Genomic DNA, 17,404 nt, shown 5'->3' on the forward strand with positions numbered 1-17,404 from the left:
GCACAGAGCTCCAGAGCGGCCACACCGAGATCCAGTCCATGTGTGCTGGTCCGTCGGTACCCACAGGTGAAAGGCTGCAGCCGGGCTTATCTCAGGGTGCCCGTGTGCGCACAGAGGTGCTTATTGGGCCACGCCATGCATTGGAACTGATACTCTTCTCTCCTTTCTGAGACCTTTCTACACGAACGCACTACTTACAATGAGTCACCGAAGCAATGGCATGAGCTGTGCTGTCCAGCAGAGCTGTCCGTGGTGCCAGAAACGGCTTCTCTGCTTTTCCCCTGGCAGCCGCCGCTGCCCACACAAGACTGTTTGGCACTTTAAATGTGCTTGTGGATGTTTAGTTTTAAACTGAAAAAGCCACATGTGGCCGATGTGCTACACAGTGAAGCGAGAGCATTCGTATGCAAGGATGATCTTCAGAACCCTTTGTGCTACGTGAAGTCCTCGTTAAATGCAACGTGAAAATCCTTGTCCTTCAAAGTGTCATTTTATTACAAATAATAATGTAATAAAATTATAAATTAATACAAATAATATTACAGATAACAATTTGTAATAAAATTACAGTAATTTTGTGATAGTCTGAGTGTGTTGATGAAATGACCTATACATGCGTTTTTAAGCACAGTAAGCATGGGTGTAGACAGCGTCAGCGCGGGTATAGACAGCGTGTCACTTTGTCAGTGCAGAGGTGCATCCGTGGCTGTGGCTCCACCCCGACACCTGTGGCTGCTGTTTGCAGATCCTCCTTACACACCACACAGGCAGTTGGAATGGGCTTTGCCTCTGTGTTGTCTTTGTGTTTTTCTTTTAGCATATTTTTAACAGAACTATTTTATTGAGGAAAAAACCCTTTGTCCCATCTTTTAACCCATAGCCTCTTCTTCTGTGTGAACCAGTTGAATCAAAGGGCAGAGTCCAGGCAGCTCGATTATGGTGGGGGGTGCGGCTTCACAGGGTTCTGTTCCTGGTGGATTTTGCGAGGCAGCCCCACTGGGTGAGGTGTTGCCCTTCAGGGAAGGACTCGGTGTGGAACTGACTCTGCAGAGCCCAGTTCCTCGGAGCAGGGTCCCCACCGTGCCGCACAAAGTCGCCCTGACCGTCGCACGAGCTCCTCACTTCACTACTGTCATTCTTTGCTGGTCAGTCATAAAATGAGGCCTTAATTTTGCCCAGTGGGCTCCATCAGTTCACTGAGCGACAGTGCACAGCAGTGACACGATGACTGCAGACAGCGCTGTGTGCGTGGAAGGCACTTGCCGAGAACTGCCAGGGACACCAGCTGTTTGGCAGCTTAGTTGACAGAGACTAAGTCACATGAGAGCATGAGGGGATGAGGATGGCAGGCTCGGGATGTGAAGGGCCGGCTCCCACACCCTGGCGAGGGGACTCCGGCACCCCGCAACCGTGTGTTGAGGCCACAGCAGAAGCAAGGGGGCAGAGCTGCAGGGCGCTGGGCCTATGAGATGTGAGTCCCCAGGGCCTCACAGGGGTAGCTCCTGCCAGTCTCTGGCTGCTGAGAGAGGTGCTTCTATGAGCCTGGGCAGATGCAGACCTTGGCCAGGAGCTGCAGTGGCCTGCCCAGTGTCAGGAGGGAGGTAGCCGTGGGGCCTCCCTGGAGACCTCTCCCAAGGCCCTCCCCTGAACTCCTGCGTACCCTGTGCCAAGCATGTGAGGCCTGGTCAGCACGTGGCGGGTGGGCAACCCCTTCCCTCTGCCACCCAGGAGGCCCCTGGATGTGCATGGGCCGTGAGACTCTTCTCTAGCAGCAGCTGTGCCTTCTCTCTCCAGGTGACGCCTTCTGGGCCCCATCTGTCCTTCCTCACAGCACCCTCAGCGCCTTAAGCCACCACCCCCAGCCACAATTTGGCAGAAGGATGGAGTCCAAGGTCTCAGAAGGTGGCCTGAACGTGACCCTTACCATCCGCCTGCTGATGCATGGAAAGGTAAGAGGAGCCACCATTGGCACTGTAGGAAAGGCGGCCGCAGCAGACAGAACCTGATACTGCCTGGGTCTTTGGATCATTTTTTAATCTTATTTTAAGCAATCTCAAACTTACAAAGCAGTTATAGGTACAGCCCCTTTGAGACCCAGTGCCAACCTGATACCTCCTGCGTGTTTCCTACCAACAGGGACCTTCTCCAGCACAGCCACACACAGCCATCCGTGTCAGGGCACCCACACGGATGCATTCCTACCACTGGCTTCCTTCCTAGCGGCCGCACGGCATCCCCTGGTGCCGTCTCGAGTCCCTTCCACCTGGAGTAGATGGTTGGCTTTGACTCTGCGGTTGACACTTTGCAGTGTGTGCGGAGTACCTGTGCCTTGGTCTAGGTCTCCTGGCCGTTGGCAGGAACACAGCAGCAGCTCTGCCCTGGGGTGTGCCTGTTGACCACTCGCAGGAAACTCCTCAGACTTTCAGAGCATGTTTCTATCCTCTGGGAGTCCGGTTGCTATGTTCTTCCCCGGCTCATCCTTCCGTGACCACGTGATTTGCTCCGATGCCCTCGCTGCCCTGCTTTGGCCAGAACCCCAAGGCCTGACGAGTCCCTGTTCCTACAGCCCCATCCTGCTCTCTGCTCATCTTGTCCTCCTTGTCCCAGGCCTGGAACCAGCCACTCCCTCAGTAGCTCCTGTATGTGGTGGCATGTTCTGGAAGCCAGGGCGCGTGGTGCTCCTGGGCTGCTGTGGGTCCCGGGCTGCACCTCCGCAGAGCACTTCCTTCCATGTTCAACTCCCTATATGGAACCCCAGTTCCAGCCCCACAGCACAGGGTCCCCCAGTTCTGCCTGCCTCAGGTGTGCACCACGAGGAATCCAGCTGCCAGTATCTGTGTGTGGCCTCCCTCCAGGAGGAGGCTGGCGGAGGCTCTGGGCTCTAGCCCCACAGCACTGGCACATCCTAGGTTTCCAGAAGACAGCCTCCTCCTGAGGGAAGGTGGTGGTGCCCACACCCAGAGCGTTCATTCCTGCAGTGGCGACAGACGGACCTGCCTCTCCGACTGTGGGTGTCAGGAGCCAAGGCCCCACAGTAGATGAGGCTTTGTGAGGCCAGGTGCACAGCCCCATCTCCAGCAGCAGTGGCCATGCCACCCAGCTGCACTCTGTGGGGGAGGTGCCCTGGTTGACAGGGGCCCCTCCTTGTGTCCAGTGTCCCTCTCCCTCCATGGACCCCTCTGCACGCCATCCTCACGGCCTCCCTCTCCCTCCACGGACCCCTCTGCGCACCGTCCTCACAGCCTCCCTCTCCCTCCACGGACCCCTCTGCGCACCGTCCTCACGGCCTCCCTCTCCCTCCACGGACCTCTCTGCACACCATCCTCACGGCCTCCCTCTGCCTCCGTGGACCCCTCTGCACACCGTCCTCACAGCCTCCCTCTCCCTCCACAGACCCCTCTGCATACCATCCTCACGGCCTCCTTCTGCCTCCGTGGACCCCTCTGCACACCATCCTCACGGCCTCCCTCTGCCTCCATGGGCCCCTCTGTGCGCCATCCTCACGGCCTCCCTCTGCCGCCATGGGCCCCTCTGCACGCCGTCCTCACAGCCTCACAGAGTCACCATTGCTGGCCCTGCTTCAGGTGACAGGCCACAGTAGCACCTGTCAGCTCCGTCCCGCTGCTGGACAGGGAGATACTGGGCCACTCAGCGCAGCGGGGAGTGTGTCCCAAAACCACCTCGGGCTCACCGTCAGAACTGTGGCAGCATCTTCCAGCATTCCTTTTAACAGGCTGCCTTTTAAATAGCAGTCATGGAGCACTAGCAGTGCTAAGTTTTATTTGAGTCACACAATTGAAGGAGGCTTTATTTTTCACACATTTCTTCCAGGGTTTCCTGGCAGCCTGAGTGCATAGGTGATGCCCCCTGAGTTATTTATCAGGGGCAGGCAGCTGCCCTCCCCCGGGGCACTTTGAGTCAGCCCATCTCTGGCCTGGTCAGGTGGGTGCCAAGGAAGCCCCGGCTCAGGGCCTCTGTATAGGCAGCCTGGCTTGTACACACACCCACCCTGCCCCCACCACCGGCAGATTCTGAATTCTCCCTTCTTCACTCACACAGGGAAGGTAGGCAGGTTTCGGCAATGTCTGCCTCCGGTGTTTTCCTCCTCCTGCTCTATGACATCATCTTTCTGTGATTTTTTTCCTGCAGGAAGTTGGAAGCATCATTGGGAAGGTAATTATTGATTGAATCTCTGCCTGTCTTGGGGCCTCTGTAAGGGGATGGTGAGGATGGCAGCCTCCTTGGGTGCTAGGTGGCACCCAGCAGGTGCGCCTTTCCCAGTAGGTGGGTGGTCTGTGTTCCATGAAGTCAGGACCCCAGAGGTGTCACCTTTATGCTGCATGACATTGAAGCTGGTCCCTGGCTCTGTGCAGACTGAGGGGAAAGGGTTCTCCCCAGCTGGTCGCCTCGCTGCCCCCTGCCCGTGGCCTTAGTGGCCAGCCCTTCTTTCCCAGTTGAAGACCCCACAAAGAATGATTTCTCATGCGTTCTTCAGACGGCTGTGTAGTCTGGGTGGTCTCCAGGAGTGCCGGTGGAGGCAGCAGCCCCCAAACACTTCCTTTCCAAATCAGGGCTGGCCCAGGGGAAATAAGGCCCAGTTTGGAAGTCTGCTGCCCCGGGAGGCTGAGCAGTGAGGGCCACCTCCCCGTCTTTGTCACATTTTCACCACCTCCGGGGGTCCTGTGTCCTTCCCCTCAGTCTCACCATGGGGCGCCTCGAGTAGGTCATTGTCCCGGCTTCCTCCCAAGCGCTTGAGAGGGTGCGTCTCCGAGAGTCACCACCTCCGGGAGGGCGAGCCAGAGCGCAGCCGGCCGTGGGGGGCGCCTGAGGGCACACACACTGCCACGTGCCACGAGTGAGCTGCCGTGGGGAGTCAGGTCAGACCTGCACCACCCTTGCCAGCTGTGTGCCCGTAGGTGGGTGCACTTGCCTTCCTGGGCCTCAGTTTCCCATCCGAAATGTCCGCCAGGGCGTGGTGGGCATGAAGCCTGGCCTTAGTGGAGAGGTTGGTTTGCTCCTCCAGCGCAAGTGGGAGGATCTGCGGTGTGGGCACATGGGCCAGGCCGCTCCCCACCCACCCTGGCCGCATTGTCCTCAGTGCCAAAGGGACACCTTTTCCTTATTGTCTAAATCTTTATTCCAGAAAGGAGAAACTGTGAAGAAGATGCGTGAGGAGGTGAGTGTGGTGGGTCCTGACCTGTCTGCAGCCATTCCCGGGTGAGCAGGGAGGGTCCCCAGGCTCTGCCCCTGCTGACATCCTGCCTGTGCTCTCGGCCGGGGCCTGTGGGGAGTGCAGTGCAGGGCCTCTTTCCCCCTACTCGGGCCTCCTGTGCTTCCCTGTGGAGAAGGAATCCGTTGAATTCCTTCTGCTAATTAAAATTTCCTTGTAAAGGAGATTGTTGAGAAGCATTTTACTGTTCATTCGTGGTTTGCCAGTCAGCGGACAGAGGCATGTGTTTGTGTCAATTGTCAACGGACTTTGGCCCCCGGCCCACTGGCCCAAGGGTTTCTCTGCTCTCACCCTAGAGTGGTGCGAGGATCAACATCTCAGAGGGAAACTGCCCAGAGAGGATTGTGACCATCACAGGCCCCACAGACGCCATCTTCAAGGCCTTTGCCATGATCGCATACAAGTTTGAGGAGGTAAACTGCATCCCGGGGAACCTTGGCCAGCCTGGCGGGGGCGGGCCTGGTCCCAGCTGGCTCCCTGGGCCTTCTCCCTTGTACCTGGACTAGGGGATGCCCCAGCCCGCCCAGGCAGCCCCATAACCACACTCACCTCCTTTACCTCCCAGGGCCTCTCCCCAGCTCTGGTTCACCCAGTCAGGGGCCAGTGTCCCTCTGTCCTTCTGAAGTCAGCTACTCCCGGCTATGTGCCTTAAGTCCACCTCCCTCAGCTTCCCCAGACCCTGCCCTGGGGCACCTAGCATGGCCTCAGAACACCCCACCCTTCCCCCCGGGGCATGCGGCCTGGCTGACCCTCAGGCCCCACCAGCACCTCCAGCCTCCAGCCAGCTCTGCCACATGGCTCGTGACGAAGCCCTGGCTGGCACAGCCCTGGTCCTCAGCCACACAGCACCATGCCTCTGGGCCCCCCATGAGAGCTGATGTAGCCTGGCTTAGATATGGATGGTAAAGGTAGAGACCATCCATGTTGGTGGTTATGAGACAGAGAGAGACAGAGACAGAGAGAGAGAAACAGAGGGAGAGAGGCAGAGGGAGACACAGAGAGAGAGAGAGAGAAACAGAGACAAGAGAGACAGAGAGACAGACAGAGACAGAGAGAGAGACAGAGAGCGAGGGGGAGAGAGAAAGAAAGAGCAGCACTTCTGTGTATTCTGTCATTGAGTGAAATTATAATGTCTTCTATGTGTTTCTAATTTTCTTGAAATTGCTGGAAGTTAGAGATGCATTTAGTGTCTTTGAGGGGTGACCATTAAGTAATGAGGTGCACTTTGTGGGAATAAGCGAAGAGCCCTCCAAGGGAGAATGGGCAGAGGCTCTTTAGTATTCAAAGCTGGCCATGGTGGTGGTCGGTGCCATCTTCTGTGCTTGGCAGAGACTCAAAGTCAGGCAGGAGGGGGAACTTTGGTGTGGGAGAGGAGAGGAGGGATGTGCCCTGGGGGAGGCAGTGGGGCTAGCAGTGGGGCATCCCATGTGACTGGTTGGGGGAGCGTGCGAGGCCTTTTCCAGTGGGTCCTGAGTTGGAACTGGGGACGCACATGAGGGAAGCTGACTGCTCAGGGCCGAGTGCAGCAGAGGCTGTGGCCTGGCCTCCAGGGCTGGACGCTGCAGACACTGGGGCCAGTGTTTCCCTATCATAGGTGGCCTGGCCACTGTCTGGAGGTTGTTTCTTAGTTTCCCCTTTTAGCTACTCTTTCATTTGCAAGAGGATAGCCAGTTCAGGAAAGGCTAGAGAGCCAGGTCACGCTGCTTGGGGATGGTTCAGTTGCCTTTTTGGTCAGCTGTGCTGCGGGGTCCTCGGGATCTTTCTGTTGCTGAGTCATCCTGGCCATTGCCTGATGGGAGACTGATGGAATGCAGCAGACCAGCATCGTGACACCAAGACAGAAACAAGAACAACCGAGTCCCTGGACAGTGGTGAGACCAAGAGCGCTGTTACCCAACCCAAGGCAAGAGGACACATCCCATAGCCATGAGGACCAGCCTTGGAGAGCCTCGTGGCCGCTCCTTAGGGTGCTGGGCAGCCCGCTCCTGGGACCTTCGCTCTACAGGTGGCATGTGCAGTGGCACAGACGCCAGCATGGCTGGCCAGCAAGAAACCTGCAGAAAAGCAATTACCCACCGCTGCTTATGCCAACACGTCTTCCACCCAAGGCAGGCGGTGTCCCGAATAACTTGTGCCGGAGTTGGCGATGCGTTTCTGACCGCAGTTTCTGCCTGTGTGATTCCCACTGTGGGAGACACTCAGTCATCCCTCCCACAGGGCACACACATAATCACAGGTGGCCTGGTTTTGGAACTTAAGTTTGAGTCAGAATTTCCAGCTGTGGAGATTATAGAATTAGGGTCTCTATGTACAAAGAAGTCTCAGGATACCTTTCCTAAGGTGTCTGAGTTATTCATCTGAGGCCAGCAGGGCCTGGTGACTGGCCCCAAGGAAGCAGTGTCCGGTGGAGGCATATGGAAACCGGGGAAGGGCTGTGGCTCAGGCCAAGGGGTTAGAACCGAGGCCTGTGCCCTCCAGCTTCAGTTGGGACCTGTTTTTGTTTCTCCCTCATGGCCAGTGTTTAACGGCTGGTTGCCCTATGCAGGTCGCTGAATTTAAGTTTCAAATGACCTGGGGACTGCTCAGTAAACTTTAATAATTGGTTGCTTTTCTAGGAGAAACGGATGCTAGCAAAGTCACAGGTGATTTGTTTAGAGTCAGTTGTCCATGTAGATGCAAGCGGAAAGCATCAGCTGTCATCCCCCAGGGTCCCATTTGATGAAATTGGCATGTCTCGAGATTTTCCTCCCTGGGGCCTGGTGGTGGGCGGTGTTTCCAGTAGTCAGTGAGAGTGAGGGCAGTGGTTACTGTTTGGGATAATCAAGAATGGCATTAGAATGAATATGTGTTAAGCTAACAATTATCATAAAGTGAAAAGAAAATAGAAAAGGGACCGTCACCAGAGGTGGATGACAACCAGGGGCCCGTGGAGAATGAGACGGAGAGTGATTAAATGTAAGCAGATGAAAAAGGAAACAAATCAGACAGAGGTCTTGTCAGGACACCTGAGCAGAAACTGGCCTTTGTCCAAGGTCTTCAGCTTGCAGGAAGGTCTCAGATCAGCCATCTGTTTCTGAAGAATGGCTGCCTCTAGAGGATCTCAGAGAACCTCAGTTTGAGGTGCTGTATGGGAGTCATTTTCTGGTTGTGTGGAATTCTGAATCGCCACTTTGGCTGTGAAATGTGAACCCAAGGACTGATTCCTTGGAGTTTCACTGCTGGGTTTGTTAGCGGTACCTGGTAAGGCCCCTTCCAATGAGGTTAGAGAAACAGATTTTCTCTGATGTCCCTTCCAATAGACAAAATCTCCTGGTTGAAGAACCTAAGGAGGATGTTTGGGAAGATGTCGTGGGAAGCAGCCGTAACCTACGCGATTACGTAGGTTACGTAGGGCTGTGCTGAGTCCTCTGCAGTCATTTGCCATCTCTGCCTGCAGCAGGACAGAATCGAGTATCAGGAATCCCTAAAGGTACGAGCCCTCCAGTCATCAGTCCGTGGAGGGAGAGCTGAGGTGTCTCCAAGCGAGCAGACTGTATGGCCAAGAAAGCTCGAAGGATTCGGAGTTTTCATCTTTGGGTCCTTCGGTTTTTCCAGAAGACTGTGGATGGTCAGGACAGTGTTGTTCTTGAGTAAAGGGTAACCACTCACAGAGTTCTGTTATAATGGTTTGTGTAAAATGTATTTCTCAATCACTTCATGTAAAAGTTGGTATGCTTCAGCTTGGAAATACAAAATCAAGGAATTTTTTTTAGCAACTTTAAGGACTATAGCTTTTAAACAAGGAAATGCTTCAACCCATCCTGAAAACAGACACACAACAATGAAAGCATTTCCAGTCCCAGGTGGACGCTGGTTAAAATCTACCTGAAGGTGTTCAGAGGGCCCTTGAGGCGTCACTCTGGGGCGTCGTCTCACCCTCACACCATGTCGGATTGTGCTGTTGACAGATACCTGGCCTTCAAAGAACCTCAGCAGTCTTTGTAAAGCTTCCCACCAGTGCTGATTGGAGATATTCATCAATTTGTCTACGGCATGATGAGTAGTGTCATGGATTGACTTAGCTAATACCCTTTTGAAATCATCTGGTACCAAAGCCAGCTGTCTTGAGGGCACCAGAAAAGATTGAGTAAAGGGTACAACCAGAATTTTCAGAATTTGTCCATTCCTCCTTTTCAAAATCAGGGGCGAAGTGTTGAAATCTTACAATGGCCTCTGCTTGCCTCCAGAGATCCAGCCTTCAAGGCTTAGCTGGAGTCAGCCATGGCTAAAGCACTGGTTGGCCAATGACCCCCCAGAGCACCTTCCCCAACGTCCACATCTCCATCTGCACTGGCCTCACGTCTGCAGTCACCACCTCTCTAAGAAGAAGTGTGCCTGAGAACTCAGCACGCGGCCCATGTTGGGTGGGCTTCCAGCAGAGCTAAAAGCCCCTCTGTTTCCAGAGCATCCACCGCCACGGGCCCTTGGCTAGTTGACAAGCGCCGGTGAGTGTGATGAGTTCTGCATCTGGCAGACTTTCCCCATCACAGGGGACTGTGCCGAAGGAGAGCCAGGTTAGCAGCAGCACACTGTCCCAGCCTGCTTGGGCTGCCATTGCAAAATGCCACAGCTGGGCGGCTTACACAGCAGACGCTGGTTCTCTCACAGTCCAGGAGGCTGGAAGTCTCAGATCAAGGTGCCATCAGGGCCGGTTCCTCTGAGGCCTCTTTCTTTGACTTGGAGACGCCACCTTCTTCCTGGGTCCTCACAGGGTCACCCCTCTGTGTGTGTCAGTATCCTCGTCCCTTCTTCTTACAAGGACACGAGTCAGATTACATTAGGTTCTACTGTAGGCACCCCATTTTACCTTAGTTACCTCTGTAAAGCCCCATCTCTAAACACAGTCACACAGAGGATCAGGGTTTCAGTGGATGAACTTGGTCCGGTTCTGCAGCACAGGCCCTGCCTGATCACCTCCAGCTTCACTTGTGAAGTAGGACATTAGGCTGGGGTTCTCAGCAGGAGTCTGCTAAGGCTGCAGGTGGGTGGGGTCCCTCCACAGGCTTCCTTGTCTCTGAACAAAGGAGGGCGTCACCAGGACTGAACTGAATTGCTAGGGAGATTTAGGTCTTCTAGGTCTTAATGAGCACCTGGAAAAAGCAGGAGAGGGCTTCAGTGACCCCCAGGGCGTGACTGTCCAGGTTAATCATTGTCCTTCCCAGTGAGGGCAAAACATGCTCACTCTCCTGGTCTAGCGGCAGCCCTGGAGGGACAGCATGAACACCTGCCACCACGAAGCAAGTGGCTTTGGGAAGAATGGACAGCGAAGTTGTGTTTCGGTTCAGTACACCTAGGAAGTAAGGGAGAATAATTTTGTTGGTGGCCCTGAGGTCTTCAGCAGATCAGTATCTCTGTCTGTTTGGTATCAGTAGTTTGAGCCCTTCTTTTGGATTTGGGGGTCACGGGATTGTGGCGAATTTCGGGTCATGTTTTGGTGGAACCTCTCGGAGCCTTTGGAGGCTCCGCCCCAGTCATTTTGCCTGTGTTAGTGGGATTGTGTCAGGTGCAGCGTCAAGACCCTTGTCTGGAGTCTGCACCCACCTCATGAGGCGGGGGTCTGCCCAGAGCCCACACAGCTTGCCAGTGGGCTGAGTTCTCCAGGAGCTCAGGAAACAGTGTCTCTGATGTGCATTTAAGATGCCATTCCATTTTCAAGCAAAGTCTCTGCCTACTAAATTTTCAGGGGTGGAGTCCCAGAGCAGGAATGAATGTTTTCCAGTCAAGGGCCCAAGGGTTAGAGTTCAGGGCTGGGAAATAGGGAGAGAAAACACGGCGGGTTATTTGAAACGCCTTCCAGGGTGTGGTGTATCTAAACTGAGGAGGAGGATGACATGAGACCTTTCTGCAGGTCGGATGTTAGAACAGTCGCCATAGCCACCAGGAGGATGAGGAAGACCACCTGCGTCCAGCATTAGTCACTCTGAGGGCTGAAGGCCAGGTGGGATGCCGGCCGCCCGTTCCTTCGTCGGGCTCCCTCACTGCCTGGACCCAAGATCTTTCTGTGTCTCAGTTGTTATTTATGGGGATGGGATCATCTTTTCTCTGACGTCCGTTCTGAATGCAGCAGCTATAATGAGCGTCCTTGTCCGGTGCTGGGGCTGGTGAGGGGCGCCTAGCTCTCTGACCTGCAGGAATCCTGGCTCATTTTTGTTCCAGAGCTTTTTCAGTGTGTTCTGCCAGTGGCTGTCATTCAGCAGAAGGGCTATTCCCATCCCCATTTCTGTTTTCGCGTGGGGCTTCACTCCACTGACCTCATGGGGCGACAGGGCTGCCCTTATGCCAGCACTGACCTCATGGGACGACAGGGCTGCCCTCACGCCAGCGCTGACCTCATGGGGCGACAGGGCTGCCCTCACGCCACCGCTGACCTCATGGGGAGACAGGGCTGCCCTCAAGCCAGCGCTGACCTCATGGGGCGACAGGGCTGCCCTCAAGCCAGCGCTGACCTCATGGGGCGACAGGGCTGCCCTCACGCCAGTGCTGACCTCATGGGGCGACAGGGCTGCCCTCACGCCAGCGCTGACCTCATGGGGCGACAGGGCTGCCCTCACGCCAGCGCTGACCTCATGGGGCGACAGGGCTGCCCTCACACCAGCCTTGAAGGGTAGAGACAGTCGGGGTTGTCAGAAGGGACTTTCAGTCTGTCCCCAAATCTCCAGTCGTTTCATCTTACAGCTGTGTTTGTGATTGTTCTAATCAGTTCCTACTGGGGATGTTTTAGGAGTGGCATTTAGGACTTTGCTGTGGGACCTTTTTTGATCCTCGGGTTTATTTGTTGACAGAGTTCAGGTAACTCTGGGTCATGTGCAACCAAAATAATTCTAAATTCTTCTGTTGGTCATTGCAGGTCTGGTCTGGGTGTAGGGAATCCATAAGTACAGCTCTGAATTCAGCTGCAATCCAAGGGTTAGCTTCTGGAGTTGCCTATTCACCTGGCTTTTGGGGGGTTGGGTTTTTACAGACAGCTGGCATTTGGGGGTTTTAGGAGGGCTGGAAAAGATAGAGGTGGAGTCGATGGAGGAACTGGAAGGGAAGGACAGGGCAGGGGGAGTGCTGGGCAGGGGCAGTGGGAGGAAAAGGAGGGGAGAGCTTATGAGCCTGGGGGTCTGGTTTGTTGCTGATGTCTGCCAGGTTGCTGACTAGCTTTAGCCAAAGAATGTTTAGTGAAGCTATTTTTAAATCAGAACTTCATTTGGAGGCCTCTTCATACCAATCAAAAAACGCTGCCCATTGGGCCTGAAAAAATCTTATTATCTTTCTTTTTTAAAGTGCCTCTCAATGAACAATTTTGTTAAAGTCAAATGTTCCCCAGGGCAGCCACTGAGGCCCAATCATCCTTGGGGAATTGAAACCACTGGAGAAACAGGCACCCGAGTCCGGGTTGCAGTGAGTCCATTCAAGAGTTTTCCTGGGAGAAGAGGGGATGGAGACATGGCCCCATGAGAGCGGGTGGCAGGAAGTGGGAATTCAGTGCCCTTGCCTGTGCCTCAGGTCCCCAGCCTTGACACACAGAGGCTCTCCCCAGCCCCAGCAGGTACAACACCAGAGAGAACGCTCTGGGTCAAAGTCAAGCTCCCAGCACAAAAAATAGACAAACGGGAACACCATCCTATTTTCTTGGTAGTCTATAGCAGTTTGTCCAGGCACACACTGACCCAGGCCTTGTTTCTAAGAGGGCACTTTTTGTGGAGACCAAATTGTGTTGCCCTGAATCATAGCTCAGGCATGATGGACCCAGAGCTGGGGAGTATCCTGGAGGAGCCTCCGTGTCACTGCCTCTGCCAAGCTCTTTACCGCGCTCTGCAGCGAGCTCCAGGCCACAGCCTGGACACCTCCCATGCAGCTGATGGAAGCCCTGTCCCTCATGGGTTACCAGCCTGAACCCAAAGCCCAGCTCCATCTCCTGGGTGTCAGGACCATGAGCCAAACACCAGCTGCCCAGGAGGGTGGGCACTGGCTCACCCCCAACTCAGCCTTTGCTGCCCCCTCACACTTCTACGTTAACCACACGTCTCCTTCCCCAGACCAGACCCCAGGAGCCATTCTCTGTCCCCGTGCCCTCGACACCTAGTTGTGGCCTGTCCCTGGCAGCGCTGCTTCACCTGGCCCTGGGCATCTACCCAGCCCTGCTAGTCTCCAGCCTCCATTCTCCCCTCCCCTTAGGCCAGTGTCTACACTTCCTGTGTCAGCCTGTCTATCCACACCCCCTGCCCACCAGGTCTCCACGACCAAGGCCAGACCTCCCCCAACCCCACTATGGCACAGTGACCATCCTGCCTTGCCGTCTGTGTGCCGTGTTGGGCCTGCACGTCCATCTCAGCAGCATCTCCTGGTCCTCCCTGGCCTGGCCTGGCCACTGTGTCCTCGGCTGTGCACGGGAGGGGCTCTGTGGGCTTCTGAGCGTGGGAAGTCAGGACGCACCCCCTGCACTCCTCCTGCTTTCTCACTGTGTGAGGCCTGATGTGCTGCCAACACACGTGTCTCTCCCCTAGGATATCATCAACTCCATGAGCAACAGCCCTGCCACCAGCAAGCCCCCAGTGACACTGAGGCTGGTGGTGCCTGCCAGCCAGTGCGGGTCCCTGATCGGCAAAGGAGGCTCCAAGATCAAGGAGATCAGGGAGGTAACAGGACCTTCCCAGCCTGGGCTGCTGCGGAGCCTCTAGGCAGGCTGCGGGTGGTGGCCACAGGCCAGGCAGCCTTCCTGAGCCTCATCCCTGCAGTCTGTAAGCCCAGTGCTGGCCATGCAGACCCCACAGCTCCAAGTCCGAAACAGGAACACAGGACCCATGAGCAAGTGCAAGTGTGCTGCAGGGACCCGGCCCCACCACAGCCCTCCCACCCACCCCCCACCCACTGCTCACCTATGGATCCTGCCTACCAACTGTACACCTATGGGCCATGCTGGGGACAGGGAGGAACTAGCTGGTCTCATGGCTCTGGGCAAGGGAGGCTCTGGGCACTGGGCACTGTATCTGCTCCCTGTGAGGGGCCTCCATGGCACCTGGAGACAGCCCTGAGCCATAGGCCTGTCCCAATGAGCGGAGTTTGCAGGTGTGAACTTCACATTCACATATTTGTCCCGTTTCAAGGAAAGCCTGAATACTTTCCCTACGCAGCAGGGCAGCCGCCCCAATCCTCATTTCCTTTCCCAAGACCAGAGTCCACCTTTCTCTGTGACCTAAAACTCCACAGAGAGAGAATTCCATCTATTTGAAAGGAGTCATTTGTCTCCCTGAAAACGCGTCTGGTTAGATGCCTCCTGTCTAGCCTTGGCCAGGTGTCACTTGCGCCCGAGGGAAGGCATAGGGCCGGGTGCCAGGCTGTGGTGGCAGCAGCGGCACGGGGGCGGTGCTGGGATGGGGGCGGGGGAGGGGGCACGTGACTGAGTGCCAGGCTGTGGTGGCAGGGGCGGGGGTGGGGGGGGGGGGGGGGGGGCGGGGGGGGGGCGGGGGAGGGGCGCGTGGGCTGTATGCAGGTTTCTAAGGAAGTGTTCTTAAGCTGCCTTGGGTGCCGAGACCCGGGAGGTGCCGCTGCCCCACGTGCTGCCACCCTGGTGCTCCCTTCCAACGTCTCCTCTCTCCAGTCCACAGGTGCCCAGGTGCAGGTGGCCGGGGACATGCTGCCCAACTCCACGGAGCGGGCGGTGACCATCTCGGGGACCCCAGATGCCATCATCCAGTGTGTCAAGCAGATCTGTGTGGTCATGCTGGAGGTACCGTCTGCATGCCAGGACCAGCCCACGTCAGTGCTGTGTTTGGCCTCCTGGCACTATAGGCAAAGGCTTGGAAGCCCCGGTTGCCCCGAGGACTCACACAGTTGGGGCTGTGGAGGGCTCCTGACCTGGGCTTCCAAGGCAGCCTGAGCGAGAGCTGTGTCGGTGTGGGTGCCATAGGGGTGCTGGGGCTGCCAGCTCAGGGTCCAGTGTCTTCATGGGGCTTCTAGGGGAGAGCAAATGGAGAGGAGGGAGCCTGTCCTCTCGTCTTCAGAGCTGGATAAGAAGTTGTCATCCCACTGAGGGGTCTTCTGCACTGAGTTGGAGCTGCAGAAATGGTGCTCATTACGCTGGAGCCAGGCCTTGGCCAGCAGCTGGGGGTGGGAGGGAGGCAAAGGCAGTAGGCTGCTCTGCTCACGCAGTTCTGCAGAAGGAGGCATCGTTTTAAACCACCATGGGGGAACAGAGGGCAGAACTCGGGAAAACATACGAAACCCATGCAGAAGTAGAGATGGGTGAACAAAAGCATTAAAACGGAAAAGCAGAGAAGGACCGGCTCAGAGCAGACGCCTCTCGTGAAATTTTGGGGGGAGGAAAAAAATCTCGGAAATATACTCAAAATTCATGAAGCTATCAACAGTTGCCAGTCTTTCCTGAAGCAAAAATGAAGAAGCATCACCCCAAATGGAAGGTTCTAGCAGCTCTGCAGGGTCAGCCTCCAGCCCCTCCTGCAGCCCAGGCTCACTCCTCTCTCATACTTGGCTTGGGGTTCAAACCCCGTGTTTGCCTCTTTAAAAAATGTTTGTATAGTTGTTTCCCTGAAGTTTGATATTTTGTGAAGTCAAAAATATTTTTCAAAATATTCTTGTTCTGAAATAGTCCCCACTCCCTGGTTAGGGTGACAGTGCCATGCTGGTCGGAACTCTCTGTTCAACCCTCCAGTCTTGGGCCCTGGGGGCCCTGCCGGCCGAGGCTTAGCAGCAGCCAGTGACACGAACAGTTCTAGGAGGGACATCCCTAATGGAGGGCTGAGGTCCAGCTCCTCAGCAACACGTGGGTCTCGTCAGTGCCACCCAGTGCCTCTGCAGCTGCGTCCCGGTGCAGTGCCAGCTGCAGCTCCACAGATGCAGGTGCACCCGCTGTCCCAAGGCTGCCCACGCCCCCAGGGCTGTCATCCCTACCACCTTGTCTCCTTCCTGGGCAGGGAGGTTTGAGCAAGACAGGGAGCTCATAGCATACGTGGCCAGGGAAGATGGCCGGGCAGCTGCCCTCACTCCTGCTGGCTGTGCAGCATCCCGAGACCCAGGGGCCATCATCCCAGGGAGGAAGATTTGTCACACCTGGAAAGAGCTGGGTCCACCCTCAGATGAAGAGTGACTGGAAAAATAAATCAAGGATGCCTTGAAGACCCTCCTGGTTGATTGCAGGACTTCTGGGCTTGGTAGTGGGCATGCCTCACCTCACACCCCGGAGATGACGGAGGAAAGGGCTGCCCAGGGTGCCATGAGTCTGGGTGGGGCCTGCCGAGAATACAGACATCGCCACAGATGGTGCCCTGCCCACCCAGGGCCCAGCACCCCTGCACCCAGTGCAGGGAGGCTCGTGCGGTCCCAGGGGAGGCCAGCAGGCCCCGTGCCCACACAAGAAGCAGGAATCACAGGTCAGGGTCAGCTGGGAGCTCCTGTGCCGGGGTAGGGGTTGAGGGCCCATAGCACGGGGCACCGGCCCGAGGGGAGTCAGGGAGGGTGGCGGCGGCTCCCGTCCACCTTAGTCAGTTCCTCCCACCCCAGACCCAACCTGAGTCAGCCCAGACCCGCCTAGCATCCCCTTCCCCACAGTACTTGAGGCCACACCCCAGGACCCTGGCCTTGCGGATCCAGGCACCCACTCCCCATCATGGGGTTTTGAGTGTGAGTGGCGCTCCCTGAGTGCCGGGCTGGCCCTGAGTCAGCCAAGGCCCTAGAACTCCCAGCAGGACAGGCTGCCCCCTGCCAGGAATGGCTCATGGGCTCCAGCCCCCACCTCTCCCTGCTGGACCAAACCCAGCTGTGGTGCCCCCTAGACCCAGGACTCCTGCCTCCCTGACCTGGGCCCGGGGGACGGTCACACAGGGGACTGGCCCAGGAGAAGCAGGGCAGGCTCAAAATGCCAGCACTTGAGAATATTAATCCTCTGTTTCCGGCAGAATAACCAAGGGAAATTACGGCCAACCTCATCATAACTAGGGGATTTTTCCTTTGGAGTCTGTAAGCACTTTAAACATGCTTTTTCAAATAGTGAAGTGGGATGTTTCCAAGTCTTCTGTGGAGATCTCTGCTGACTGTCACCACAGGCCAAGCCAAGCGCTTTGGACATGGGTCCTGGTGGAGTCCTGCAGGGCTCAACTTTCTTCAGAGCATTCAAGAGAATTGCTCCAAGGG

General features: G+C 56.1%; 1 protein-coding gene across 39 annotated transcripts in view; it reads left to right on the forward strand.

The window, feature by feature from the left end:
• The window catches only part of PCBP3 (poly(rC) binding protein 3), a 280,894-nt gene that overhangs the window by 233,948 nt on the left and 29,542 nt on the right, over positions 1 to 17,404 (forward strand). For 38 of the 39 annotated variants that reach the window (XR_004183404.1, XR_004183403.1, XM_021935142.2 and 35 more), the window contains 6 exons: positions 1,795 to 1,949; positions 4,150 to 4,173; positions 5,144 to 5,176; positions 5,527 to 5,643; positions 13,762 to 13,893; positions 14,856 to 14,984. Coding sequence is in view for 37 of the 39 variants with exons in the window: in XM_021935142.2 (XP_021790834.1) it covers positions 1,795 to 1,949; positions 4,150 to 4,173; positions 5,144 to 5,176; positions 5,527 to 5,643; positions 13,762 to 13,893; positions 14,856 to 14,984 (590 nt within the window). In the remaining 2 variants the exon portion in view is untranslated. Of the gene's footprint in view, positions 1 to 1,794; positions 1,950 to 2,936; positions 2,942 to 4,149; positions 4,174 to 5,143; positions 5,177 to 5,526; positions 5,644 to 13,761; positions 13,894 to 14,855; positions 14,985 to 17,404 lie in introns of those variants that run through there. The other variant, XM_017956373.1, reaches the window with a different exon arrangement.

The sequence above is a fragment of the Papio anubis genome, chromosome 4, assembly GCF_008728515.1.
Source record: "Papio anubis isolate 15944 chromosome 4, Panubis1.0, whole genome shotgun sequence".
Classification (NCBI taxonomy): domain Eukaryota; kingdom Metazoa; phylum Chordata; class Mammalia; order Primates; family Cercopithecidae; genus Papio; species Papio anubis.